General features: G+C 58.1%; 3 protein-coding genes across 8 annotated transcripts; 1 reads left to right on the top strand and 2 right to left on the bottom strand.

The window, feature by feature from the left end:
* Positions 1 to 1,078: 1,078 nt before the first annotated feature.
* DALRD3 (DALR anticodon binding domain containing 3) lies at positions 1,079 to 4,190 on the top strand (the record flags this gene model as incomplete). 4 transcript variants are annotated; one of them, XM_080829028.1, is made up of 12 exons in its annotated part: positions 1,079 to 1,370; positions 1,445 to 1,740; positions 1,863 to 2,119; positions 2,207 to 2,286; positions 2,368 to 2,496; positions 2,840 to 2,901; positions 3,018 to 3,079; positions 3,165 to 3,247; positions 3,326 to 3,508; positions 3,592 to 3,705; positions 3,809 to 3,877; positions 3,965 to 4,190. In XM_080829028.1, the coding sequence occupies exons 1-12, from the start codon at positions 1,206 to 1,208 to the stop codon at positions 4,082 to 4,084; spliced, it is 1,620 nt and encodes a 539-aa protein (XP_080685154.1). In that variant the 5' UTR covers positions 1,079 to 1,205. The 4 variants fall into 4 exon arrangements, with proteins under 4 accessions (XP_080685154.1, XP_080685157.1, XP_080685156.1 ...); XM_080829031.1 differs by having other exon boundaries at positions 1,098 to 1,370; positions 3,365 to 3,508; positions 3,965 to 4,189; XM_080829030.1 differs by having other exon boundaries at positions 1,098 to 1,370; positions 3,809 to 4,084.
* Positions 3,729 to 11,864, bottom strand: WDR6 (WD repeat domain 6). 3 transcript variants are annotated; one of them, XM_080828994.1, is made up of 7 exons: positions 11,678 to 11,864; positions 5,578 to 8,059; positions 5,386 to 5,469; positions 5,183 to 5,299; positions 4,955 to 5,073; positions 4,257 to 4,855; positions 3,729 to 4,130 (listed from the first exon to the last, which is right to left on the bottom strand). In XM_080828994.1, the coding sequence occupies exons 1-6, from the start codon at positions 11,775 to 11,777 to the stop codon at positions 4,395 to 4,397; spliced, it is 3,363 nt and encodes a 1,120-aa protein (XP_080685120.1). In that variant the 5' UTR covers positions 11,778 to 11,864; the 3' UTR covers positions 3,729 to 4,130; positions 4,257 to 4,394. The 3 variants fall into 3 exon arrangements, with proteins under 3 accessions (XP_080685120.1, XP_080685122.1, XP_080685121.1); XM_080828996.1 differs by having other exon boundaries at positions 4,535 to 4,855; positions 5,578 to 8,054; positions 11,673 to 11,803; XM_080828995.1 differs by having other exon boundaries at positions 5,578 to 8,054; positions 11,673 to 11,803.
* On the bottom strand, positions 11,678 to 26,256 carry P4HTM (prolyl 4-hydroxylase, transmembrane). Its single transcript, XM_080829066.1, has 9 exons — positions 25,912 to 26,256; positions 25,619 to 25,700; positions 17,304 to 17,494; positions 16,394 to 16,490; positions 14,900 to 15,062; positions 14,150 to 14,335; positions 13,352 to 13,442; positions 13,033 to 13,156; positions 11,678 to 12,527 (listed from the first exon to the last, which is right to left on the bottom strand). Exons 1-9 carry the CDS (start codon positions 26,242 to 26,244, stop codon positions 12,307 to 12,309), a joined length of 1,488 nt encoding a protein of 495 aa, XP_080685192.1. The 5' UTR covers positions 26,245 to 26,256; the 3' UTR covers positions 11,678 to 12,306.
* Positions 26,257 to 27,992: the final 1,736 nt, after the last annotated feature.

Consider the following 27,992-nt stretch of genomic DNA (forward strand, 5'->3'; position numbering starts at 1 on the left):
CTGGGGAAAACCCACACCAACCGTCTTCGTGTACTGAGAGTAGCTGAAGTCCCCCGCTTGGCCTCCAGCCCCCAGCCCTGTTAGCAGCTGTCCCTGGGTCATGCGACTGCAGAATGGAAAGCGCTTTGGAATGACACGATCACTCCCGTTGAGTGGGCACCCAAGAAGCCATCGGGAATGTCGTGTCCGCCCAGTGCTCTTTCTGCAATCCTAGCAGGGGCCTTGGAGGCCTGCCCCAGAAAGGGGTCTTGCCAGACTTCCTGGCCTTAGGATCCCCCTCCTTTCTGAACTCTGGGCACTCTCACTGCTCCAGAGCAGTAATTATGGGTTTCCTGCACTCTGCTCTGTGCTGTGTCAGGTTCGATCTCCATTAAAGAAAATAGAGGAAAAGGGGATTTAAGTTACATTGAAGTGAAAACGAGCCCTCATGGGACAGAGGAAGGAGCTTTTTCTGTAGTGCAGTGGGATACTCCCAACTGAAAGCAGTCTTTTAGCTGGGTCTTATGGTCACACTGTTTATTTTGCCTACAATGGCTCGTTACCTAAACCAGGCCAGAGTATCCCTGATAATGTACACAAGGTTAAAAGAAAAGCATTAAAAACTGGTAATTCTGGAAAGTATCGTGATGGTTCTAATTCCACAAAAATCAAGAGAAGAAATTCTACCAGAGTACGCATTTATCGGGAGTAAAGACGACCCAAATCGCAAAGGAGGAAATGGTTGTAAATAACCTGAAGGCGCAGAACACAGATTTCTTCAAAACGAGATTTTTTTTAAGGAGGTCGTGAAAATGGCTTTACTGTTAGCTGCCCTATTCCGCTGACAATTCACTTGGAACTTTTGACGTCTGATCAAGTGTCAAATGTGGGGAATAAAACGTTATCACAAATAGGTAAGATTTCGATGAGCGAAACAGTCGGGTCTGGGCCCCACCCGGTAGCGAGGATCCTTTCCCTGGCTGCTAATGCCGGTGACGACGGCGGAACTCTAGGCCTAAGGCGGACCTCGCGGGGCCGGGGCCGGGCAGGCGGGCCACGCAGAGACAGTGCTGGGGCCGAAGGTCGAAAGCGGCCGCCACGGTTCCCTGCGGCGCACCTGTCCGCTCAGGTATCTCCACCGGATATGCGCCCCAGCCAGTCGGCCCTCCCGGAAGCTCGGCCTCCAGACGCTTGGCTTCCGGTTCCGCCGGCTCCTTCCGGTCGCCATGGCGACAGGGCGCCTGGGGGTCGGGGAAACGCTAGGGGCCCTCAACACGGCCCTGGGGCCTGGCGAGCCCGTGTGGTATAAGGAGACGCGTGCCCGCCACCTGCGCGCCCGAGACTTCCTGGCGCCGCGGCCCGCGCTGCAAGCGCGCTTCGGGGACGGACAGGTGGGCGCCCGCGGGGCGGGGATGTGCGGCCAGGGGCAGCGTCGCAGCCCGTCTCACCGCCCTTCCTCCCGCAGGTGCCCGAGCATGTGGTCCGTGCGGTCGCCGGCCTGCAAGGCCCCGGCGTGGCCCCGGTGCTGCGCTGCGAGCCGACGCCCGCGGGTCTGGCACTCCAGCTGCAGCGGCCCGCCGTCTTCGAGCGCGTGCTCGGCGCCGTGACCGCCTATGCCGCGCCCGCCGCGCCCGCCGCACCCGGCCCGCGCGTCCTCCTGCACTGCCCGGCGCTGCGCGGCACCCCTGGCGCGCTCCGCTTGAGCCAGCTGCGCGCCGTGCTCGTGGCCGATCATTTTTCGCGAGCTCTGCGCGCTCATGGGTGAGCGCGCCGCTGGGCCAGAACCCGCCGGGGTGGCAACCTGGGCCTAGAGCCGCTGCGGGAGGGAAGGGGGTGGAGCTGCGCCGGGCGCTTGGGCTGAGACGGCCGTCCTCGTTTCCCAGGGCGAATGTGCGGCTGGTGCCCGCCGTGCGGAACCCGCACATGCGGACCTTCCTGCAGCAGCTGCGCGTGGACTGGCCCGCTGCCTCCGAGAAGGCCGCCACCGGAGCCCTGAGGAACCTCCCGCTGGCAGAGCTTAGCCCCGCCCGGGACGGAGGAGCCCTGCCCCCTGGCGTCCTGGGCACAGTGTGCCTGAAGGAGGTGATGCGAGAACGGGGATGCGCAGCTGGCTATGACCCCAACGTGGACAAGTGTCTGGGTAGGAGCTGGAGCTTCGCAGGGTCGTTGGGAAGATGGGGACCGTGTGCTCCTGGCCAGCCTCAACGCCCCTGTGCTCTGTCTGCAGTGACCGAGGATCTGCTCTCCGTGCTGGCAGAGCTGCAGGCAGCTGTCCGCCACTGGCCTGGGGACGGCCCTCCGGGCCTGGTTAGTGACTGACGCCCACCCTGTAGGCCTCTGGCAAGCTGCGCTCTGTGCCCGCCTGGTGACCGTCCTCCTACCCTGTAGGCCACCGCCCCAGATGCTGATGCGGACGGCTGCATGGTCCTACACGTGGTGAGCTGTGAGGAGGAGTTCCAGCAACAGAAGCTGGACTTGCTCTGGTGGAAGCTGGATGAGCAGGCTCCTCGCACACAGGTGGGTTGGGGATGCTGGAGCGCCCCCTCCCTCCACCAACCCAGGGCCCTTGCAAACCCATCAAGGGGCACAGGGGCACACCAGTCCATAGGGGACACTTGGCCTTGAGGGAGACGTTAGGTGAGTGGGGACTTGCAGCTCCTGTAGCGTCCTGGTTAAAGGTCTGGAGGCGCTTTCCAGAGAACACTTAAACAGCTTGGGAAAGCTGGGCTGTGCGCTGAGGGGTGGGCTTGGGAGCAAGGCCCAGAGCTTGATGGCAAAAGGCTGGGGGAGTCCAGGCACCAGGTTTAGGTTCTTTGAGAGATTTATTGCCTGGGCTAAGCGCCTGCTCTCTCCCTCACAGAAGCACCTGGTCTGTGGCCCAGTGAAAGCAGCTAGTGCCCTGACGGCCCCCGAGTACTATGAGTGAGTCAGGCTGGAAGGGAGGCTACCAAGTCAGGGTCGTCGAGGTTGGGGGGACCACCTGTCCCGGGAGGTGTGCCCCCCCTGCAGACCCTCGGCTCACTCTGCTCCTCATGCAGGCTCCGGCATGCCCAGGTGTGCAAGGCAGCAGCCCTGAAGCGTGGCAGGGAGCTCAGCCAAGGTGCGTGCAGCGGGGGGTGGGGGCTGGTTTGGTTGGGGGGTCCTCCACTTCTGTCTGCCCAGACCGACCAACTCAACTCCCTCAGACCCAACCTGGACAGAGGTCTTCAGCGTTCTGTCTGCAGCCACCATCAAGTTTGAGATGCTCAGCACAGCTCCACAGAGTCAGGTAAGCCCGGGGGCCCGACAGGATCAGGGCTTGTGGAATGGACGGTGTCATGCCTGCAGCTGTGCCCCCATTCCTCAGCTCCTCCTGGCCCTGGCCGACGGCAGCATTTCCACAAAGGGCACCAAGAGCGGCACCTTCGTCATGTATAACTGTGCCCGTCTTGCCACACTATTTGAGGGGTACAAGCACAGCACGGAACAAGGTCTGTACCCCACTTTTCCACCTGTGAGCAGTCTCGATTTCTCACTCCTACAGGATGAGGTGAGTGTTGTCCTGGGTAGCTGGGCACCTGCAGGAGGTTGGGACCTCCCCTCCCAGCGCCCTTCTCCACCCCCACCCCCCAGGGTGAGTGGCTGCTGCTCTTCAACGGCGTGCTCCCCTTCCCAGAGCTGCTGAGCCAGACCGCAGCCCTGGCGTGCGCAGCCCCGGGGATCCACACGACTGCACGCACTGAGATGGTGAGGCAGAGAAGCCCAGCACAGACACTGCACGCTTGATGCTTTATTCTGGGTTGGGCACGAGATCAAAGAGACTGGCCAGTGACTCAGTCTCTGTCTCTAGATGTGCAAGTTCCTGGTTCAGCTCAGCATGGATTTTAGCTCATACTATAACCGCGTACACATCCTAGGGGTAAGTACACAGCACGGGGTGGGGGGGAGCTTGCAGGGGTGCAAGGGCAGCAAAAGAGGAGACCAGCAGGCCCCTTCTCTCCTCCAGGAGCCTCGACCACACCTGTTTGGTCAAATGTTTGCCCGTCTCCAGCTTCTGCGGGCTGTGCGTGAAGTGCTCCATGCTGGCCTAGCCACGCTGGGTCTCCCTCCACTGAACCACATCTAAGGCCACAGAGATCCCGATAACTAGGAATGTTTACAAAAGTCATCACCTGGAAAAAAAGATCTTATTAGATATATGGAGCCAAAATAAATTGCTTCTATTCTATACAAAGTCGGGTCTTGTTTGTAGGCAGTGGGGCGTTTTTTTTGGTCAGCCTGAACGACCCCCGACTCACCTCCAGCTCCTGCTCTGAAGTCAGGAACCCGCGGCCGCCACCTCCCTTCACGCCGGGCATGGGCACAGACGGTCACTCCCGTTCCACCCCGTCTGCGAGCAGGTCCCATGCCCGGCACACCGGCCACCGCGGGACACCTTAATCATACCAGTTGTAAACCTCAAGCCCTTGGCCCGCAAGAGCACAGCGGTGGCCAAACTCAGGGCTTACGGGCCAGCAGTCCATGTCTGCCACGTCTGGGACATGGTACACGGTACTGTTCATGAAGGTGGGCTCACCATGCCCCAGACGCCAGAAGGTCAGCCGCTGGTCGATGGAGGCGGAGACCATGAGGCTTGGGCTTAGGATCTTGAGGCCTGTCACGTGGGCAGCGTGTGCACAGGGGACGGAGTATTCCTCTAGCACATGCAGCTGGGGCACCAGCTCAGCACCTGCCACGGCCTCCTCCGGCTCCGGTGTCTCCACAGCCAGCACAAAGACATGGAGAGAGCCATCCTCACTGCCGCTGGCCACAAGATGGCCCTCACGTATGGGCAAGGTGTGCAGGCTGTTGACACCACAGCTGTGAGCCTGGAGGGTCAGGCAGGGGGTCCCCAGCTCTGAAGGAAGAAGATGGTTGTCAGGGCCCAGCCTGCCACATGGGTGAAGGGCAGTGGGAGGTGGGGAGGGACAGCCATGGCTGCACACTGGCTACTCACGGTGGGGAAGCCCAGGGTCTGCTGGAGGCTCCAGGGCAGTGGAGCCGTGGTCCAGCACGGCAGTGAGATCCCAAAAGGCCAAGTTGCCGTCAGTAGCAGCACTGCACAGGAAGAGCCTCCTGGGAGCCACGGACAGGCAGTTGGGTCAGCAAGGGGGGCGGAGAGCAACAGGGGACACCCCGCCCCCCCACCTGCACCCACATAAGCCCGCCAGGCAGCCCCTCTCACCGTCGCTGGTTGGGTGCCTCGTGGGTAAAGGAATGGACCTTGAGGACACACCGCTTGTGGTGAAAGGTTTCAGCCAGGAGCTGCAGCCGCCGCCCCGAGTCCTGCAAAAGGAAGAGCCTGGGGGGCGGAGGGTGGCCCAACTCAGAGCCCATTCCTGACACCTTCCAGCCCTCACCTCTTGACCCAAGGCCCTCCACTCTCACCTCACTGCGCCATCACTGCAGGCTGCAGCCACAAGGGGGCCAAGGCCAGGCCGGTCGAGTTCACACACAGCTAGGGACATGTATCTGCAGAGACAACACCGGCGGGCCATTAGGGGAGGCCTGGGAACAGCGGCAAGGGGCTTGCCCCGCAGGCCACCACTCTGTGCTTCCGCCTCCCAGTGTGCACATCACCTGGTCTCCGGGTCCACCTTGACCATCCGGTGCCGACTGCGCTGGCGGTCCCAGTACTCATCCAGCCGGTGGGACGAAAGGTGCATGACGTGGCAGGCGAGACGGCTTGGGGTGCCAGGGTCTGGGGTGACCATGAGGCTGAAGCAGTGCATCTCAGCCCGGCCCCCCGCAGACACCACATGAGCAGTCAGGCCTGGCCAAGGATCCTGAGGGCCACCAGGGGTACCGACGCCCCACACAGCCAGGGCACGCACAGACGAGATATGATTACACACTGCTGTAAGTGCGTGGGCCGAGCCAGTGACGGTGGGGAGTGCCAGGACACAGACAGTAGTGTCCTCACTGCACGTGATCACGATGTCGGTCAGGCCCGGCCCCTCACTGCCAGGCTCCAGGTAGTCGGGCTGCATGAAGCCAGGCACCTCAAACTCGGGCCCCAGAGTGATGGTGCCCACACGCTTCACACAAGTGATCTCACGGCCGTGCAGGCTCTCCCGGAGAATCACGTGTGGCCGGGTGCAGCCACCCAGAGCCCGGTAGAGCATGACGTCCCCGTCCTTGAGGTAGGCAAAGGCCATAGCCGCCTCAGTATCAGAGAAGGCCCAGGAGCGGTGCCCTCCACCACAGTTGACGATGTGCAGCTTTTCGTGTGACCGGGGACTCCACACCACAAACTCATTGGCGTGGAAACCCAGGATGACCATACTCCCGTCGGCCATCATGCGGAGCCCAGCCACCCAGTTCATGCCTCGACAGGACTTCTGCCTCAGGACAGGCTGCAGCTGGCCACCTCGCACAAAGAGCTGGTAGTAGGCGCCATCGCGCCCTGTGGTATACACGTAGCCACCATGGCAGGTGACTGATGTCACACCCTGCTTCCCATGCAGAGAAGGGAGGGTGGACACAGGGCCCCACTCGGTCGAGGCGGTCTCATCCCCATCACTGCCACTACCTGCTTCAAGTGCTCCAGCAATAGCTCCCACCTTGCCGCCAACTCCAAGATCTTTGAGCAGGGCTGGTCTAGAGGGAAATAGTAACACAGAGCCCCGGCGGTCCCCACACACTAGGAAGTCACCAGGGGGTAAGAAGGCACTGCATGTGTGCCACCTCTGCTTGCTGGGAGGCAGCAGGTACCGGCAACGTTCCTTTACAAAGATGGCTTTGCCAGAGGGCGCGGCTGAGATTTCCAGGCAAGCCACCACACCACCAGGGCCCGATGCCAGCAACAGGAGTTCCTCGTAGCCACGCAGGGCCCAGCTCAGACTATGCACTTTCCCACGGAACAGGGTCAAGTCCACAGCTGCAGTTGGAGTGTTGATGGGGACCACCTTGACACGACCCTCCCCATTGGCCAAGGCACAAAGTCCAAAACCCTCAGGACCAGGGGCTGCCTCCAGGAGGCAGTAGGACTGGAAGCGCTTGTCCTCCAGCAGCTGCTCCCAGCACTTGACCTCAAGGTCGTAGAGATACAGGGCTCCTGTATCAGTCACTGCCAGTAGTCGCCAGGAGCCAGCCAGCGTCACAGCCTTGAGGGTACCTGGCCGGCTACGGGACTTGAAGCAGAGAGCTGAGATCCCTGAACCCGGGTACCCACGCCCTACCAGGTGCCACAGACGGATGCCTGAGTCATCACCCCCGGTGACCACCCAGGCTTGCCTCTCATGGGCAGCTACAGCCCGGATCCCACGACCCTGGTGGCCCCGAAAGGCCTGAAGGATCTCCCCTTCGTGGCTCCATACCAAGCAGACACAGTCCTCTCCTGCACTGATAAGGTAATTCTCTAGAAGCTTGACCTGCCACACACGGGCGCTGTGTCCAAAGCAGTGCCCAATATTCTGTACCCGACCCCCAGGCACCCGCAGGTCACCCACCTTCCAGATGCGGACACTTCGGTCTTCTGAAGCTGTGGCCAACAAGCCCTTGCTTTCCAGGTACGACATGCTGAAGATGACACCCACATGCCCACTGACTCGTCGGTCTGGGGCCACAGGCTTATTGTCTATTAAAGCAGCTGCTGGATACCAGACAAGGAGCTGATTGGAAACTGCACCTGCCACTATGGTCAGCTCCTTCCAGGTATCTCCGATCAGACAGGCTGAGGAGAGGGTGCACCTGTCTGTGCAGGGCACGTCCTGCAGCATGCACCCTACCACAGGGTCGTACAGCACTACCGAGTTATGGCCCAGGGCCAAGGCCACGTTGCCCTCAAGCCAACGTGCATCCCAGATCCAGTCAGACATGTTCCATAGGCCAGAGCGCCAGAGCTCCCGGAAGCGGCCCTGTCCCCAGCTAACCTTCACAATTCGCAATCCCTTGCTCCCAAACACAGCCACCATAGCCTCCGAATCAAGGTCTCCATTTGGTTCTGGTCGTACCCGGAACCCATGGATAAGATAGTGGCCAAGCAGGTTCTGCACACGCTTCATCATCCGCAGGTGGCCACCAAAATCCAGGCTGTACACCAGGACATCCGGCCCCTCACCTAGAAAGAAGCACAGATTCACATCAGAACCTCACCCGACGGGGCATCTGGGTGGCTCAGTCAGTGTGCATCTGCCTTCGGCTTGGGTCCTGATCCCAGGGTGCTGGGACTGAGCCCATCGGGCTCCCTGCTCAGTAAGAAGCGCATGTGTACCTCTCTCTCTGCCCCTCCTCCCTCTGCCTGTGCTTTCTCTTGCTAATGAATAAATAAAATCTTAAAAAAAGATTTTATTTATTCATTTGCAAGAGAAAGCACAGGCAGAGGGAGGAGGGGCAGAGAGAGAGGGGGAAGCAGGTTCCTGGCTGAGCAGAGAGCTCAGCCTCGATCCCAGGACCCTGAGGTCATGACCTGAGCAGAAGGCAGAGGCTTAACCCACTGAGCCACCCAGGTGCCCCAATAAATAAAATCTTAAAAAAAAAAAAAAAAGAACCTCACTCTGCCAAACCATGAAGAGATGGGGGCAGGGAAAACTCAGGCACATAGTATAGCCTGTGAATGCATTAGAACACACAATCCTGCTGGCTTGAACCCTGGAAAATCCTTGGCTTCGGCTTCAGCTGGACTTCAGTGTTGACTTTCCGACACCTACCAGGGGCTCCAGACACTCAGTTCAACCTGGCTTCCTCCAACACTGCCTCTGCCTCATCCCACCTGACTTCTCATGCTTCCTGCAGGAACTCTCGAAGCCTCTGTCCCAAACCTGCAGCTGCATCTACCTCTACACATACATAGTCTTCCTACTCTCCCTCCCCAAGAGAAAAGGCTGTTCCCCAAAGGTGATCCTCCCACCTTGGGGCCACAGCAGAACCCCTCTGGATTTCCAAGAGCTTCTTCCTTGCGGCTCAGATGTGAGCATGTTCAACACCGACAGGAAAAACCAGGAGAGGTGGCCCCCACTTTGGCAGCCACGATTCCCATGACCCTTAGCTGCCTTCCGGCTGCCCTGTGGGCCCCTCTCACTCTACTAGCTTACCTTCGAGTTCTCTCAATGCTCCTCACTCCACTGATTGCTCCACTGACCACTACCACCCTCTATCCAGCCCCAGCCCCAAACCAAGAAGCTCACTGCTTATTCCGCTCAACTTCCCACATCTTCTCATGTTCTCAGTTGCCTAGTCCCATGTGCTCATTTTCTAAAGATTTTTCAAATCCTCCCCCACCACAGTGACTTTTGTCCAGGGTGTCTATCACGTGTTAAGCTAGACGACACTAAGAGTCCCTAGTGCCCTTCTTCGCCTTCAATCTCCATCTTTCAATAGATTGGCATTGAGCATCGATCATAAACCAGACAAGGAACTATACACACTGGAGTAGGGAGTAAGACGAGCACAGACCCAGGCTCCAAGCCATCAAGCAGACACTAAACAGTACCACCCAAGTAACCCACATTGTTGTAACTTCGGTAAGTTCCAGAAAAGAATTATACAGATTGCTTTACTATAAAAAAGGGAAATCTACTCCACCAATTTTCCCTCCAGAAGACATTTGGCAATACCTGGACACATTTCTAGTTGTCATAACTGGGAGTTATGCTAACTGGAATCTAGGAATAGAAGCCAGGGATGCTGCCAAATGTCCTGCAAATCACAGATAGCCCCTCACACAAAAAACGACCTGGGCCAAAATGTCAGTAGCGCCGAGACTGAGAAACCCCGGTGTCATCCATGCAACTTGGTGTCAGGGGAAGCCACCTTGAGAATGTAACATTTAGGCTGAGGAATCGACACCCAGCGGTAACCAGAGGAAGAGCAAGCGTGGGGGAGATGGGTGATCCTTTCTTGGCAGATAGATAGCAAGCTGAATGGCCCTGAGGTGAGCAAGAACTCTAGGTTGTGTGGTTGGAATAGGAAACAAAGGGGTCAGTGATGGCCCGAGAGAATGCGGCTAAGGCGATCAGAAGCCAAAGCTGCCATGGCCTCCAATGACGGCAATAAGGTAGAGAAACAGACAGATGCTACAAGTATGAAGTCAAAATCAACCAGACTGGCTTGGGGACTGAGGGAGATGCTTGGACTGGAGCACCTGAGTGGCTGCTCTTCTCCCTGTTCAGCTGGAGCATCCAGCGGGACTTCAATCTGAAGGCACCTATGCACTTGGGCCTGGAACTCACGAGCAGAGAAGGCTGGAAACTGAGATTACAGGTGCACATGGGTGGAATGTGAGAATTGTAGCAATTTAAAAGTCACTTTGGAAATCACAGGAGCGGGGGAATTCACTTGATGAGCTTTCTAACCTGCATTTCCCATGTCATTTCCTTGTTTAAAACCCTTCACAAGACCTCTCTCCATCATCATAAAGTCATATCTAGGTATAAAATGGTCTAGCTGCAGCTCATTTCTCCAGCCTCTTCTCCCAGACCCCACCCCTGCTCAGCCTCACAGGAACTCTCTCTTCCCTCCCCTCCAAAGTAATAACTCTGTCTCAAGGCCTTTGGCATGCTTACCTTCTGCCAGGAACTCACTTCTTCTCTTCTCCTAGCTCATTCTTGTGATTCTTTGGGTTTCTGCCTACTTATCCCCTCCCTCAGCCTTAGGAGTTTAACCTGTGGTAGGAACCTTGGGCTTCCAGAGCCCCCATACCTAGGCCACCCCTCCACACACACAAAACCACCCTCTTAGGATAGGAAGCAGCTGTCTCAAGGCTTGAAACCTATGCCCTGCCTCAGGGCCCTTAAAAAAACAGCAGCACCACCATCAGTCACTAGTGGCTTTCAGTTGGGCCTGGATGCTCTCCAGGGCTCTGCTGCTTCAGGTCCCAGGCTTTTGTGTTTTTTTTTTGTTTGTTTTTTGTGGGGTTTTTTTGAAGATTTTATTTATTTATTTGACATAGAGAGATCACAAGTAGGCAGAGAGGCAGGCAGAGAGAGAGGGGAAAGCAGGCTTCCTGCTGAGCAGAAAGCCCAATCCCAGGACCCTGAGATCATGACCTGAGCCAAAGGCAGAGGCTTAACCCACTGAGCCACCCAGGCACCCCAGGTCCCAGGCTTTTGATGGCCTATGCTTCTCGACCTGACCTCCCCCTAAAGGCCATCAACATTCGATCCCCTGGATGCAACCATCTGAGAACGGGCCTTAGCTTCTGCCTCCCCAAGCACTGGCCCACTCTGAAAGGTCTCATCCCTGGTTTCCCGCTACCCAATCCCCGTAGACCCCACCTTCCAAGGAGGAGCCTCACCCGCCCCTGAGAGCCTACAGCCCCGCCTACGGGGCCCCGCCCTCCCCCGAGAGCCCACACCACAGACCGCCCCTCGGACCCGCCCACCTTGAGGGGGGCTCACCCTCACCCTCCCCTCCCGGCTCCCGGCAGGGGCCACACACCGCCCTCCCTCCCTGCCCCGCCTCCCAAGCCACTGCGTTTCTCCGCATTTTCCCGCGGCCCCAGCGTCTTTTCCACGTCAGCTGCATGTTGCGAAGGAACTCGATAGCCACATCGGGTTTTTTTTTGTCTCCTGGGCTCCTCCGGCCAGGCCTCCAGCCCGCCATCTCCTGGGCTCCCGCCCACCTCGGTCAGGCTTCATCCCGCCACCCGTCCTCCTCCTTGCGGGCATCCCTTTGTTCTGATGGTCCCGCCCCCTGAGAGCGCCCGGTTTCTTCTCCGCTAGCGCGCACCAAACCTCACCCGCCAGCAGCCGATCCCCCACGCACTCCAGACCCGTGACCGGGAGGAGCATGAGCTCCGAGGTTGCCCGCGGCCAGACGTAATCCTCGTGAGCGTCCATGTCGATCCTCGAGCCGCTGCGGCAGCCTTTGGCCAAGAAGGGAACTAGCGCTCTCGCGAGACGAGCCTTCCTCGAGCGCAGCAGAGCCGGTCTGCACCGGCCTTAGCAACAGGTAGCGGAGCCCAGTGTCGCCCACGGCCGGTGTCCAATCACAACCCTTCGCCCCACGAAATCCAGCTCGTCATTGGCGAGACCGTCCTCGCCCCTCCCCCTGACGTGACGCTCGCCAAGCACAGCCGCGGGCTTCCACTGGCCCAATCTACCTCCCCCACCCCCATGCGGACCCGACCTGTGGCTTCTCGGCCCGGCGGCTCGAAGCCGTGTAGTTTTATTGGGGGGGGGGGGGGCACCGTGGGTCTGTACACAATAAATAACACGAATATAGGAACTGTGCCCTAATCGCGGTTGGAGGCGGGGATAGGGCAAAACATGGGCCAGGTCTTTGGCCTGCATCTGGACAGGGAGACCGCAGGTCCCCCGACCTAGGGCGGCGGGCGGCCTGGGGCTGCGGGCTGCGGCGACACTCCCCTCAGAGTTCCACGCGCGCGTCACGGTACGCCCGGTCCAGAGCCCACTCTGGCTGGGAGTCGGTGCCGCCTTCGCGGGCCAGGCGCGCCATCTCCTGCTGGAATAGCGCCTGCCGTGCCCGGCTGGGGTCCACGTTGATCCAGTTGTTGGCGATCCACTTAGTGCCACTTGTGACCAGGCAGCCCCCGTGCAGTGAGTAGTCATCCACGTCGCCCACCCAACCTAGGAGAGGAGGATGGTGTGACCTAGGGAGGTGACCAGAGGGGGCTCTAGGCGGCGCTGACCTGAGCATGATCTGACACAGGCGAAGGGCATGGCCAGGGTGGCCCATCAATGGCCCCACCCCACATCGGTGGCAAAGTCTGGCCCCACGGCCTCCTTTGGGGCTCAGCATCTCTCTCCAACTAATGCACTAACACCACCACTGGTCTTCTGAAACCAGCTTTCTTGCTGCCAGACTGTCCACAGCCCAGGCTGGTGACAGATGTGTCCCCAGCCCCAGTGAGCTGGAAGGCTGGAGCATCAGGGAATCAGTCACAGGGGTCAAGATAACCCAGGAGGCTACACAGGTGCTGGCCACTGAAGTCACTGAGGAGGACCTTCAGGAGGCACCAGGGGCAGAAAAACATTCATAAGGGTGCCAGAAGCATCCCACTGGGATGGCCTTCTGGGCTAGATAAAGGGAAGCTTCCCTCAAGGCACTCTTGGCCTGGTCACAGGCCCTCACCTTGTCCATCAGGCAGGTAGTTGTACCAGAAGACTGCTGTGCCCTGCCGGGGCTTGACACGCAGGTTCCCCTTGTCACAGTGCCTCCGAGTGTCACGGAGATCAACATCATCCTGAATCAGACTCTGTGGGCAGCAGGATGGTGGGGTTTTCGAACTGCCCCCACTGTATGGCCAAGCAGCCAAAAGCAGCCAGAGGGAAACCAGTCAGAATTGCCCAGGGGATCACTTGGGCCCGTTATCCCAGCTCTGGAGGGGTATATACTATGATCGCCCAAGGCCCTGCCATCCCACCAGAGTAACAGCCTGGTTGGCCCTTACCATTTCATCGTAGGTTCTGTTGTCTGCTACAGGGAAGACAGTCTCGCCCCCACCGGTGACGTTGTTCAAATAAAACAGCACTGTCATGTAGCTGTAAGGCAGGGGGCCCATTGAGCAGCTGTGGACACTCCCATGGGCTTACCTGTGGGGAGGATAAACTGCCCAGGTTCCCAAGGGCCAGATGGGGGCAGGCTGAGATCAGTGACAACACTGCAGATCAGTGCCAAGATGTCCCTAGCCTGTCCTTCCTCCCACAAACCCAGTCTCTTTCTGTGTGTCGCAGTGTTTTGTGCGACCAAGATCAGAGGTGCGCTTAGCGAAATTACTGGGAAAGGCAGGCTACCGGGAGCAGCACAGTCCTGCAGAAGGCCTGGCCGGGAGTAGAAGGCGCAGACCCAGAGCAGTCACATGAGGAGAAGAGGCCTGCCTCCCTGCCCAAGCAGGGGAGGGGACACAGCTTCAAAGGAAGAAGCTAAGGCCTCCAGACGTTGGGGAGAATCAAGGTCCAGGGGAGGAGGCGCCTAAAAAGCTGGAGACCCAGTCTTGCCCCTTGCCTCAGCGCTCTGGGGACAAGTCTCAGTGTCTGTGGGCACTTTAGTTTGGCCACTAAGACAAGATGGCCACCCTTCCTGCTACTTGGTGAATAAACTGGGGAGAGAGATGGGGTATCCTCAACCACGATGGCCCAATGCCCTCCTGGACGCTCACAGGGGACATCCCGTTAGAACAGGGCTATATTTATGTCACGGGAATGCCTGACCTAGGAGAGGAAGGTCACCCCAGGTGGGAGGTACTTGCCGGCAGGAGGTCTCGAAGGGTACAGACTCATTGGCTATGAGCTTGGTATGGGAGCAGATGGTCTCCGGGTACACAGGCCCGCTGTCCACATGGGCATGGTAGTGGCCTCCCTCGCCATACCGCACGACCTGCAGTGGCTCGCTGAGCTCCACGATTTCAGGTGACAGGCGGGTGAGTCGTAGCACCCTGGTGGGCAGCAGGCATTCAGCTGGGCAGTCCCATGCAAGGTGGCACCCTGAAGAAGCCAGACCCCGGACCTGCCACAAGCTGTGCCCCTGCCCACCTCCCCTGGAAACCCCAAGCCCCCACCCCCATCCCCCCCGCGGGCCCTGTATGAGCAGGAAGGGGTTACTCAGGAGCCCTTCTCCCGGGATGCCAGAGACCACGCTGGGTGGGGAAGATGAGATTTCCACTAAATTGGGAGCGGGAATCGCTCCCTGCAGGAAGGAGGTTGCTTATCTAAAACCCCTGGCTGCTCAGCGGCAGGGGGTCCTGTGGATAGAGATAAGAAGTCATTTCTCTAACTAGCAAAAAACAAACATTCCAGTCTATTTCTAATCCCAAATGTATGTTGCTGGCCCACAACAACGGTTAATTTGCCTTGGTTAATTGCCTGTCTTTTAAAGGGTTCTAATCCTGGTCTAACAAGTAGAACTTAATCCCGAGTTGGCTAACCAAGCCTGTCCTCTTGGCCCCAGCCAAGAACTTCTGTGAGGGCCCCACAAGGCCTGCTCCCACCAATGTGCTCACCTCTGGCGGATGGCACGCATGACGTGGTGGGCACCTTCACCCTGGTAAAGCCACGTGTGGTGGCTGTTCCGCACCAGCTCGCTGGATGCCGCCTTGTGGCCCTTCATGTACTTGTGGAAGTCCCGAAGGTCCATGTCGGAGAACTCCTGCAGGCTCAGCACTCCTGCGCAGGGCACCCATCGTCAATGCCCCCCAAGCCCATGTGAGGAGCCCAGAGTGGCAGGCTGCACCAGCCTCCCTTCCCCTGGGGGATGGGGCCTCGGCCACTGGGGGCCCACGTGCACCTGTCCCCCAGCCTGGATTCTTGGGTCAGATGAACCTGGCTTCTGTCGCATCAGGCCCTCCAGGAAGACTCAGGGAAGTTCACTTCCTCACTTTAAACCCGGATTTGGCCCCCCAAACGAAGAAGCCCAACCCCTACTAGATTGGCCAGAGCTGGGTGGCCAAAGGAAGCTTGAACCATATGGCCAGGACCCCCCCCAAGGACTGCCCCTGGCCCCCCAGCCTGTATCTAAAGCATGTGCTGGCTACCCTCTGGTCCTATAGAGGGTGAAGAAAGTAGTCAGTGCTGGGTTCTGTCCAGAGCCTTCCATGCTATCGGGTTTCATCCAGGGCTGGTGCCCAGGAGCTCCCTTATGACCTCAGGTCCTGTCCTGAGCGGAATATATCTATCTACCTAGCCAGTCCTGCCTGCTGGGCTAGTAGTCTCCCTCAACAAAGAAAGCCGGGCCATTCTCCTAGACAAGAATGCTCCCTCCTGTTTCTGCCCAACCCACAAAGCGGGAGCTCCACTGGAAGCTGGTGTTCTGGAAGAGTAGCTCGTGTCCATCTATTGACTGACTTAAGAGTGGAACCTTTCGTTTTCGTTCTTTCCTTTTCTTTCTTTTTTAAGTAGGCTCCATGCCCAGCGTGGAGCCCAGCGTGGGGCTTGAGCTCATGACCCTGAGATCAAGACCTGAGCTGAGTACCTTCCCCATCTCACCCAGAACTTGGGCATGTGAGTGATGACTACACCTTAGTAACGTCTAGGAGTTAGGGGGTGGGGTCCTTGCACGACAGCCCCACTACCCAAACCACCCCCAGCAGTTAGCATGACTCTAGGTGAGCAAGAGGAAGGCAAGCAAGATCTTAGTTAGACCAGAGACTGTGTCTTCTGGGGAAGACCCTGGGCCTGGCTGGAGAGAAGAAGATGGAACAGGGAGAATGGCCAAGTTCAAGCTGGCCTCACCAGACCTCTGCTCCTGCTGTACCTACACTGGCCTCTGCCAGCCAGCAACTCCCCTCCTGGACCCCACACTCTGCCTGTTGAGGTCGAAAGGGCCTCCAAGAACTGTCCCCTAGACTGTCACCAAGGCATATGGGAGGACCCAGCCTACTGCCCAGGAGTGAGGGCAAGGCTGCATCCTTGCCTCCCCATCTCTGGCTACTATAGAAGCTGGGTGTACGGGGGGCAGGAGGCTCACAGGGACAGACTGTGGCGAGGTATGAGCTCACCATCACCATCAGGGTCAGCCTTGATCGCAGAGTACATCTCCTGAATGTTCTCTGGAGTCATCCACCGTCCATTTCCCAGGCGAGTCTGGGCCAGGACCTAAAGCACAAGATGGTCTCTCAGTGGAGCAGCCCCAACGATGGAGAGCCACCGAGCATAGACAGTCGCCCAGTTCTTGCTGTAAGGGGTAGGGTGCCGGTGATGGGGTAATGGGTGAGGACACAGGGCAGAGCCTGAGGTCCCTGAGCTGAAGGGAGGGTAGGCAGAGAGGCCCACAGGCATCTCGGGAGGTGGCCAGGAAGATAGCTAAGAGATCTGTGGGCCATAGGCATTCCTGGCCCTGTTGGGACTGTGGCCTTCATGGCCAGCACTGTCAGCTGGTTGGAGGCAGAATGAAGCACAGGACTGTGACCCACTCAGATACTCCAGGTTAGAGGCGCGAGGCCAAGGCCTGGGTGCAAACAGGGAACAGGAACCAAGGGGAGGCCTGGCCAGGGCATGATCAACCAGGCTTGTCAAGAAGACCAGGCTCAGTGGGGGCACTCTGTATAGGCGAGGGACCCTCCACCTTGCCAAGACCTCTGTCAGAAGCCTGGTGTGAGAGGCATATAAAAGAGAGACGCAGACTCCTGGCTACCCTCAGACCTGCCACCCCCTCCACCATGAGTTCTGTGGGGTCCCCAGCCACTTCTGCAAGGAATCCACACCATAGGTGGCATTACCACCCAGGAACTGTGGTAATAAATGTCATTCCCCCCAGGGGGATCCTCCTGCCACCTTCTGGGGTTCCCAAGGCAGCAAGGAGCTCTCCAGGGAAGGAGAAGGGGGCGGGGGCTGGAACTGGGCAGGCCACCGGAAAGACAATTCTAGGCACTCCCACCCTGGGCCTACTCCAGGCCCCAGGATCCCAACCTCACGGAGCTGCAGGTGACCATCGTGGTTCTGGTCCAGCAGCCGGAAGAGGTCCAGCTGGCTGACCTGCATCGCGCCCATTGCCTCCTCGTATTCTTCAGTGGGCAGAATCTGGCTGCGCTGTAGCCCCTTCATCTGGGCCAGGTGGATGATGAGCCGACACTCCTCATCACTCAGGAAGCCAGGGATCTCTGCCAGAAGAGGAGGTGGGGGAGGCCAAGGACTGAGTCAGGCCCCTGATGCAACCGGTGCCTTCCTCTCTGCAGTTCCTGCAGGACTCCTGTGCCCCGGCGCTCACCAGGTCAGGACTTCACACGCGGCTTTACCTCTGCTCTGCACTCTGACCCCAGAACTGAGTTGTTCCACAAAGGCTGGCTAGCATTCGGAATGCTAGCTTTTCTCTTTGATGCTGAGAGCAACCATTTCCTGGAGAGCCCTGGGAAGCTTGCTAGAGCTAAGCTGAGCAGGGGCTCCCCTCACCTCAGAGTGGGACTGAAGGCCAGAGGGCTGACCTCCACTTCTGACTGGGTACATACTTTAAAATAGGGTGACGGTGACTGGATTTTGCTTTCATTTTTGCTTTTCAGCATGGATCAAATAAAAACCAAGTGTAAAACATTCATTGCTGTGGGTCAGTCCTTGCCGTCCACTCTCCTGCACAAGTGGGCGCTGACCATCTGTCCAGGGCTGAGTTGCCCCGTGCTGGCATGTCCGTCCGTGGGGGTCTCTTAGGTTTTTGGCTCTGAGAAGATGCCCCAGGTGTCCTTTGCTTTGGGAACAAGCGTACACTGAACGTCATGCCTCTAAGTCCGAGGACAGGCCAGGCGGGCTTGGGGCTCGGCTCCGGGGGCTGGATGCCCCCACGCCAGCTCTACAAGCAGTTTGGTCACGCTGGAAAGTGAGTCTCGCACCTGGGAAGCCCACATCCCAGTGGTCCAGGGCCCTCAACGACAGGAGCATGGGCCCTGCTTCCTCCCCTCATTCCCAGCAGAGAGGACTTCCTTAGATGGGGACCAAGAGGCCCACAGAGGAACAGACTGGAGGCAAGGCCCTGTGGCCACAGTGAGCCCTCAGAGCTGCAGAGCGGTCTGCCACCTCTCTGGGTTATACTCCCAGCATTAAGCTCCAGGCATTGCCATGAGGAAGGAAAATGGCTGGTCAGAGCCAGGCCCGGAAGGGTGTTGAGTGGTTATCACAGCAGATCATACTTAGGTGGCATGGATTCTGCGTCCTGTCCTAAGCACGTCATCAACTCCTGAATCCCTACACTCACCCCAGAAAGCAGGGCCCCTTCAATTTGCCTTTCTTGTCCCTGACGCCCTGCAGGCGCAGAGATGTGATGTCCCTTGATGTCCCTTGCCAGGGACCTCCCAGGCTGTCGTACTCCAGAGTCCATGCTCAAGACCACATTCAGCTTCCCTGGATAGATGACCCAGATGCAATGACAAAGAGGGCAGGATAAAGGCCCCCACCCAGGCCTGCTTGACCTCCCAGCCCAGCAAACCCAAAAAGGGTGTGAGCCATCCACTACGGGGTGGGGGGAAGACGCAGCTCTGGACAATGGGTTAGACCAAACTGCTAATCAACAGTCACCTCCAGATAGCTTAAAAATAAATAAACAAACAAGAAAAGTAAACCGGAAAAAGAAAAAACACAGGCCCAGGTTTCTTCAGTTTATTAAGTGCCGGTAATCCGCAGGCCCCAAGATGCCGCCAAACTCTACAGTTCCCTGTGGTGTGCTAATCACATGCAAATGGCCCAGGCCAGCACACTGGGGCCTAACCAGATGGGTCCCAGCACCCGGGACCTGCACAAACACTGGCTCCTGGGGTGTGGGGACAGACCTATAAAGGCCTGTCTCAGCCCATTAAGACCAAGGCAGACAAAGCAGGTAATGGATCAACGGCTGTGGCTGTTAGTGGCCCTGGTGGTGCTCTGGGCTGACGGCGGAGCAGGGGCTCCCCAGGGCCCCACACGGTGCATGCCCATTCCCCAAGCCATGGCCCTGTGCCACGACATTGGCTACACAGAGATGCGGCTGCCCAACTTGCTGGATCATGACACAGCAGCCGAGGCCCTCCAGCAGTCGGTCAGCTGGCTGCCCCTGCTGGCCAGGGAGTGCCACCCGGATGCCCGCCTCTTCCTCTGCTCCCTTTTTGCCCCTGTATGCCTCGACAGGTAGGGCAGGGACTCCTAGGTGGGGTGGGGGGAGGGGCGCTTTCCTCTGCCAGGGCCTGTTCACTAATCATTGCTACGTACCTCTCAAGACTGGGCGACAGGGGTGGGGAAGGAAATGAAGGATTGTCTTGTCAGGGTGTTCCTGGCCCAGGGGAACAGGTGCCCATGGGACAGAGGAGACATAGGCAGGAGACCATCAATGGTGAGCACCCTTGGCATCAAGGGCTCTTGAATGTCAAGGTATGGCAAATGGGTAGGATGCTTTGGGTTGGGGGGGCTGGAACCCTTCTCCAGGGAGGTGTGGAAACTGTCTGCCCAAGGAATCCTGGCAAGAGATGGAGCTCATCTGAGGGCCTTTTCTCCGAGACCAGAGATCGAAAGGCTGATTCCCCAGCCTAACCTACCTGGTGAACAACAGCTCCTTCAGTCCCTCCTCTGGGGGACATTCCCAGAGCCTCAGGGTGACCATGCCAGTAGCACCAAGAAGGGGCTCTTTCAGAATCCAATGATTGGGCCTCTGCTCTTTGCCAACCCCAGCCATGGCCAGACACTGCAGTCTCCCACACGCCTTTCAGGACAAGAGGGAGGGCTCTGCTTTCTTCCTCCAAGATGGGGAGTGAAGGCCCAGAGCACAGGGCCCTTCGCATATGCCCTTCTCCACAGCACTGGATGTCTGCCCCAGCTGGAGGGGGAGGTGCGCTGGAAAGCAGCCCTGGCCACACGAGGACGGTGGGGACTGTTAAGACCGGTGGGGACTGTTAAGACCGAAGCGCTGGGGCGGTGCGGGGGGGACGACATGCGGGGGCGGAGAGCTGTTGCTAGGTGACCAGGTGTCGTTGCCCAGCAACCGCGAAGTCCCTGGCTGTGCCTCAGTACTGGAGGGGGGCGGTGGGGAAGAGGGGGGTGATGGAGAGGAGCGGGGGGCGCTAGCCCGGACTCCAGGAAACCTGGTCCTGAGCGCCCCGTCGCCCCATCCTTCCCCCCACCTCCGCAGGGTCATCTACCCGTGTCGCAGCCTGTGTGAGGCCGTGCAGGCCAGCTGTGCGCCCATCATGGCCTGCTATGGCTACCCCTGGCCAGCCATCCTGCACTGCGGCCGCTTCCCCGCCAGCCACGGCCTCTGCGTCGCGGCTGTCTCCAACGGCTCCCGCCTGGGCCGCCCACGTGAGTCCCCGCATGGCTCCCAGGCCCGGCCCATGGGCAGCGCCTTACCCCCCCAAGCCACTGCCTGCAGAACCAGAGGTACACGGGTCTCTCTGGTAGGGGAGACAAGGGACCGGCCACAGCAATGGGTCTCAGAAAGGGTGAAGAACGAGGGGCCAGCGGGAGGGCCCCCCCCACCCCTTGCTGCCGGCCCTTCCCCCACTCGCTCCGGATGGAGCCTCACTCGGCCCCTCCCCCCAGTGCCTCGCGCCAGCTGCAGGGACTGTGAGTTGCAGGACGCCCGCTCGTCCAACGAGGTCCTGGACGCGCTCTGTGCCAGCGACTTTGGTGAGCCCCTAGCGTCCAGCACCCCTTACACCCACCTCGCAAGTGCCTCCATCCCAGCTCCCAGCTCGGTGTAAGCCCAATGAAAGAGGAAACACTCAAATGCTCTACCTGGTTAGAGCTACAAGATAAATGCCTTTAACAAGCATGGCATCGCTAGAACAACACACTGAACCTGCCTAGGAGGCTGGCAGCCAGGACTTCAGGCCTTCCCCAGGACCCTGATTCAGAGTAGAGCATCCAAGAGGGTGTGGTTCACCAGGTGGAGGGGATGGGGGGTACTCCCAGAGGCCCTGCGCCTCACCTCACTCCTCTGATCCCATGCAGCAGTGAAGGTTAGGCTCTCCCGATGCAACGGGTCGTCCTCTGGTCTCTCACTCTGCCACCTGGACTCCCGGCTGGAGGTGCTGAAGGCGGGCCCACTGCCTGCCGCAGAACTGGCCCCTACTCTCCGTCGCTGGCTGCAGCTGGATGCCACGTGCGTGCACAACCTCTTGCGAGGAAGGCACGCTGGGACCTACGTGCTAGGTGGGGAGGTGCAGGGCCCTCGGCTGCTGGTAACCACGGCCTATGTTTGGAGCCAAGGCCACCGACATCTGCAGCTGGCCATGCGTAGGTGGCACCATCACCAGTGCCCACAGTAGGGATTGCTTCAGGCAGGGAGAGCCAGCCACACAAAACCCACGCTGCCCTGGACACACCTAAAACCCTCTCTGCTGCCCTTCACAGACACTTGCAGACCAGAGTCCCAAGAAGCCCCGTGAAGGACCCAAGCAGGGCAGAACCCCACTGCTGTGGCCACAGCTAAGGGGCCCCTTCCTGGACTACAGTGCTCTGCCCAGACATGAAGGAGGCTGGCTCCCCTAGCAGGGGAGTGTCTGCTGGGTAGGCAAGACAACCTTTCTGTCCTTCTGTCCTTCCCAGGCCTGGGATGACAGCCTGGCTAATGCCTACAAGCCCTAGCAGCCCAGGCTGCCTCAGGGCAGGTGCAAAGCCTCAAGCTAAGCTCCTCCCGGGCAGGATGCTGCCTGTCAAGCCCCACACAGACTTGGTTTTATCTGCCTGACCTTTACTGAGCCCATGGTCCCACCAAGCTGCAGGCCCGTGGAAGACCACAGAAGGTGGGGAGAAGTCCATGCCGGAAACCGCCTTCAGCTGCTTACCAACCTGAACTTATACACATACACACACACACACACACAGTTTTCCCCCTATTTCTGGGCCTCCAGTGTTTGTCAAGAATACAGTCATCCTAAATAACTGCCTAATTGTTTTCTTGAGCTGACTTGGAAATCCTACGATAAAGCAGTCATGGTTTTAAGATAAACTGTTTTGTGTACTGGTGTCAGTTATTCATCTACCTTAAGTAGTTAGGAAAATGGGCTAAAAATCTTATTGGCCTTCGGGAGGGGACCCCTGCTGCTCTTGAAGGGAATGCCAAATCAGGGGGCACCTGCCAGGGTGGTGGGAGGTCACTCTGAGCAAACAGACAGGTGCTGGTCTGGCTGAGTGCCCAGTAAATCTTGCCAGCCAGCCAGTCGTGACCGGCAGCAGACAGACTCCGGCTACTGACTACTAAGCCTGCACAAATCAGGCCTCTCCTGCATGCAGCTCGCCTTTAGGGGTAGAGGTACGAATGACAAATAAATACCAGAGACAGTCTCCAGGGTTGCTAAGTGCCAAGAAGAAAACCAGGCAGTCTGATGCAATGGTGTCTGGGAACCTCTTAAGACCAGTCTGAGGTCAGGAGAGGTCTCCGAGGAGGGGATGTGTGCGCACAGGCCCAGTGGACCAGAAGGCACCCTCTGTGGGAAGGGCCAGGTCTGAGCCTTCTGGTGGAGGGCACAGCATGTGCAAGGTCCCAGGGCAGAATGACCTTGGGGACAGCAGGGAGTGAGGAAGGGGCAGCAGGAGAGGAGGGCATCACCAAATGACACTTAGAGGTGAAGTAGGAATCTTGGAGAATTATAAGAAAGTGGGCGGTAAGACTGATCTGTTGTTTAGACACAGAATGGGGGTGAGGTGGAGTGGAGGGAGAGGTGAGCCACATGAAAGGTGGCAATGTCCCCAGAGAGATGACAATGACTCAAAACTGGAACACCTCCCTTCTGAACTGAACAGGACGAAGTCCTCAGCTGACTTCTGATGGTCCAAATCCTTGCAGAATGCCTACCACACTGGGCACACTTCGCAGGTATTATGCCAAGAACTCAGAGTGGGGCCTTGGTGGTCCAGGTCCCACTTGCCCCAGGTCTCTAGGGACAAAGGTGGGAAACAGGGAAATGTTTCCCCAAAGGGAGACTGGAGGTTGCATGGGGTCTTCCCCATGAAGTAGTGGGACTCCCTCCCCTGGAGATGGGGGCACTCTGGGGTAGAACCCAATCCCTTTGCCCCGGTTTACATCCTGAACACCCACCTCTCAAGCCCTGGCATCTTGGGTCCCTGAGGCTGAGGGTGACAGGTTTGGGACCAAGAGCAGCAAGACAGAGGTGGCAGAGCCCACAGCAGGCCCATCCTCCTTGGGCCCTCCTGCCTTTTTAGGGTGACAGGAGATGACTAAATGGGCAGGCAGAGAAGACAGACACCGCTCCTTCTTGAGATAAGGCTTCCTTTTTGGGTCCATCTAACACCACAGAATTCAGGAACTGCCCCCTTTCGGACATCCTCTCCCCTGTGCTTTTCCTGCCTCACAAGTGGACTTCCTATAATCACTAATCTCTTCTTCATGTGGCTCACCTTGTTTCGTCAAGGAGCAAGTCCCGGGACTTCCTAGGTAAAACCTGGGACAATGTCTAACACCAGACTCAAAGTCAATGTAAGAGTTGGGAGAAAATGGGGGCCACAGCTGGAGGTTTTTGCTGCAGCCATCCTAACCTGCAGGTACACAGACCCATCCGAAGGCTTAACGAGAAGCAGTTTACCTTGTGTCAGATCTCTCCTGCTTCCTATACTTTATGGGGCTTGGGTCTCTCATTCTCTGCTTTGTAGGACTTTGAAGCAACAGCTGCATGTTAGGGGCTGAGGCGTCACAGTTATGGGTCATGATTCATTTAACCTAATACACATCTGAATTGTGTGCATACAGGTCCCAAGAAGGCTGAGAACACAACCCCTTCAGGCCTGTCTGTTCACAGCAATGTAGCAGTAAAGGGGTGAGTGTCGCTCCCTTTGCCTGGATCACCCTTTCTCGACAGTCACCTGGCTTGATCCCATAGCTCCTAGAGGTCTTTGCTCAAATATCTTTCACAAGGAGGCCTACCTTGGTCACTCTATTAAAAGTGTCAACACCAGCTGAAATTCTGCCTTATTTGTCTGCAATCATTTATCACCAAGTGACACGCCATATATATTTGTTTGTTTATTGTCTGTCTCCTTATTTGAATGTCAGCTTTAGGTGTGTGTGTGTTGTTTGGTTTTTTTAGTTTGGTTTGTTTGTTTGTTTGTTTGTTTTTCCTATTTGGTTCAATGCTGTGTTCCTAGCACTTAAAATAGTGCTTGGCACAGATTTCAACCTTATGCAGCAGTAATAATCAGAGTAACAATAACCTTTTAGGGCCCCTCCCACAACGGGACCAGCATAACCTATTTCCCCTTACACTGTATGCAGTGTTCTCATAGGTCTCATAGGTCTAGGCATAATTCTCGGCCAGGGCCCTCTGCCCCAGGGGTAATGGCAGGTGCTCAGATGCTCTGCTTTGGTCCCCAATCCCCTATCCCCTCCTGAAAGCCTCTAACCCACACCCTCCCCCAGCAGGCAGGAACGTCCCCAGGTCTGCAGGTAAGTGTGTCACTGACACTGGGTACCCAGGGCTGGGTGTGCAAACCTATCCTGGGCAGGGTCATGAGTCTGGGGAACTCCCACCTTGCTGACACTGGTGGTCTCTGAAGAACTTCAAGAGTCTTCTCAGCTAGCAGAGTGGCTAGACAGTACGGGCTCTAGAGGCAGGCTGCCTGGGTTCTAACCCTAGCTTTGCTCCTGAGCTAGCTGTATGAGCCTGGCCTGCCAACCGCAGTTCTGTGTCTCACTTTCCCACCCGGTAACGTAAGGGTGGGATCCACACTCACCTCACATAGGCGTTGTAAGAATTAATTGAAATGATCACATAAAGCCTAGCACAAAACCAGAGCTCAGGAACTGTGAGCTTATGATGCTTGTTCCAAATGAGGTCATGCTGGAAGGTTTTGCCTACTTATGGCTGAATACAACTGCATCCTAAGAACCCTCGTCAGGCCACAGGGTCCACTTTGGGAGTGAGATTCATCCTCAGAGGCCCTGAGATCAGCTAGGTCCTGGTTAGCAGTCTCTTCCACCCTCCCCCAGTTCTAGCATGTGACAGAAGTAATGATGGCAGGAAGTGTCCAAAGATGGTTTCAGTGAAGTGTTTAGACAACCGCCTAAGGGTCACATTGCCCAGCCCCGTAACGAAAGGATCAGGGCAGAGTAGGGGTCAGAGAGGGGAGTGTGGAAAGGTCACCCTGTGACCCTATCACAGAGGTGGGGGTTGGTACTTCACTTTAGGAAACCTTGGGTGATAAAAGCTACTTCGAAGCAGCCATTTTCAAAACAGAAGTCACGTGGCCAAAGCGAGCCTCCGAGCGCCCCCAAACCGCAGCCCCTGGCCCTTCCCAGGAGCGCCCAGCTGACTTACCGAAGAGCAGCGGCTTGAGGCTGAGGGTTCGGATGAAGTGATCCCTGTCGGCGACCAGCTGGACCTTACGCTCGTGCCCCACCTAAGGGAAAGGGGCACTGCGGGCAGCTCGGGCCCCAGGCCGCGCCGCCCGAGGAGCGTACAGGCGCCCGGGCCCCGAGCGCGACGAGTTGGGGGTGGGGGTGCGCGCGGGGCAGACGACGCAGGGAGCAGCGTGGAGGTCGTGGGCTGCGCGGCGGCCGTTACGGGCTCGCAGTGCAGGGCCTGGAACCCGGCGAGACGGGGGTCCTCACCTTGATGCCCTCCAGCCGGGCGAGGGGACCCAGGGTCGGCGCGGGCCCGGGGCCCTGGGCGCGGTGCTGGGGCCCGGGGTCGCTGCTCTCGTCCCCGTTGCTGTAGTGCACGAAGAGCAGCAGCGCCAGCACGTTGCCCAGGTACAGGTGCACGAACACCATCAGCACCAGGAAGTAGGCGCGCGAGCAGATGCCGCGGGGCTTGCACAGCGGCCGGACCGGCGCGTCCTCGCAGTCGCCCAGCCCGGCGGCGGTCCGGGCCCGCTCGTGTCCAGGCGGCGCCCACTGCGGACTCGCGGCCTCCGGTCTCGGGGCCGCCGCCGCCGCCGCCATGGCGCCCAGGTCGCGCGCACGCCCAGGGGAGGGGCCGCGGGGATGCCCGCGCCGTGCCGCGCCGTCGCCTGGACAACCGCCGCGGAGCCCGCGCGAGCCGCGGTCTCTAGGAGACCGTGCCTGGGGATGCCGCACCCGCCGGGGCCGCTTGCGCCCGCCCCTGCGCGGCGCTCCGTCTCCCTTGCGCCCTGGACCCCGGTCCACGCTGGAGTTTCTCTTCCCGGGGTGGGTTACTGTCAGGAGGAGATGCACACACCCTAGGGCGGAAGCCGGCCCTCCCCCACGCTCAATGCCGGGGCACACAAGAGCAGCACCATTAAAGGAAACCCCATTGATACTTTCTCCGTCCCCTAGTTAAGACGCACTTCCCTCTTCCTGGAAAAGTATGCCCTGCATTTTCTTGCTCCCGAGAGTGGGGTGACAGCGACGAGGTACTGCAGAAAGATGACTCAATAATGCGGCGGTCTGGGGCCGCCGCGGAGGCCGACGACTGAGCATGTGATCCTGTAGGACCCACAGCTTTCGGCACTGTCGCTCGTCAGCTTAGATGGCCAAGAATGCCTTGGAGTTCCGCTCTGCGACCTCACAGGGAGGCCTATAGGAGTCAGGCCTTAGGAAGGAGAGGCCTGATGTTCAAGGTCGCATACGTGCATAGACCGTGGGATCCAGTCTGGAGTGGTCAGAGAGGGCTTCCTGGAGGAGCCCTGGCACCAGGAAGCTCAAACCCCTAACAACCTGTGGAACTCAAAAATGTTTCTTGCCTCAAAGTTGGCACAGGGAAAGAGGGAGAAAGGCACTTTTCTGTGAAAGGGGGACTTTTCTATAATTGAGACAGCATTGCCTCAGAGGATACGTGGACAAGATTGAGCGCATTCAGGGTGGTGTGACTGTAGTCGCCTCAGAGGAAAAGAAACTCAAATTATCACCAGGTATGGAGGAGGGAGGACATACCAGCAGCCCAGTGCCAAAGCCTGGGCATTTTCATGCTCCCTGCTGTTCTAGGGCTGAGTTATCCTCAGGCAGTGATGCACGGGCCCCAGGGCAGAAGCCAACCCCTCCCCATGGACAGGCAGACAAGAGCCACACCGCTGAGTCAGGTCTCACTACTGGTTTTCCCTTTACCCTGTTAACAGCCCCTTCTCCTGCCCATTTTCTTCCAGAAAAGTGGAGTCTGCATTTTCTGGTCTCCCCAGAGCAGGCCAGGGGCTCCAAAGGCAGGCCCACCTCCTTCTCTTGGGAGATTCTACACACAGTGGCGGATTTCAATAGTGCCTAAGCACATGGGTGCACCCACTCATCCAGCCACCCTCAGTGACCATCTTGTCAATCTCCTTGGGATACTACAGAGAAACACTGCCCAAACAAAGGAGACATTCTGGACATGTCTAATGGGGAGGAGGAGGGGGAGGCGGTAATGGGAATCGTTAAGGTTCAGCCGAAGTCAGGTTGCTGACCGAACGGCACCAGCGGTCCAGTATTCTGCTTCAGATCGAGTTGGAAGCCACACATCTGCAGGTAACCAGGTGAGTTTAGACTCCCTGTACATGGAAGTGTAGAGGCAGCAAGGGCCTGGCCCCTGCTCCCTGAAATGAATTCTGAAGCACATACTTACATACCTTCATACATACACAGAATGGCCACAAAAGAAATGTTTTGGATTCAAATGGAAAAAAGCCCTATTACCAACTTAGCAGTGTCCAGATTTCCTGCAGCTTGTCTTTAAGCCACTCTAGTTAGGTCCGAAGTCG

Source organism: Martes martes, assembly GCF_963455335.1.
Source record: "Martes martes genome assembly, chromosome: 1".
In the NCBI taxonomy this organism is placed as follows: Eukaryota; Metazoa; Chordata; class Mammalia; order Carnivora; family Mustelidae; genus Martes; species Martes martes.

What these genes read in the sequence shown, in the direction of transcription:
- WDR6 (XM_080828994.1), bottom strand. Translation starts at nt 11,777, where the DNA reads ATGGACGCTCACGAGGATTACGTCTGGCCGCGGGCAACCTCGGAGCTC. An exon ending in GGGGGATCGGCTGCTGGCGG is followed by an intron (nt 8,060 to 11,677) that starts GTGAGGTTTGGT and finishes GCTTCTTTCTAG; the next exon opens with GTGAGGGGCCGGATGTCCTG. An exon ending in GAGGCACCCAACCAGCGACG is followed by an intron (nt 5,074 to 5,182) that starts GTGAGAGGGGCT and finishes CGTGGCTCCCAG; the next exon opens with GAGGCTCTTCCTGTGCAGTG.
- P4HTM (XM_080829066.1), bottom strand. Translation starts at nt 26,244, where the DNA reads ATGGCGGCGGCGGCGGCGGCCCCGAGACCGGAGGCCGCGAGTCCGCAG. An exon ending in CCCGGCTGGAGGGCATCAAG is followed by an intron (nt 25,701 to 25,911) that starts GTGAGGACCCCC and finishes CCTTTCCCTTAG; the next exon opens with GTGGGGCACGAGCGTAAGGT. An exon ending in CTACCTGCCTGATGGACAAG is followed by an intron (nt 12,528 to 13,032) that starts GTGAGGGCCTGT and finishes CTCCTCTCCTAG; the next exon opens with GTTGGGTGGGCGACGTGGAT.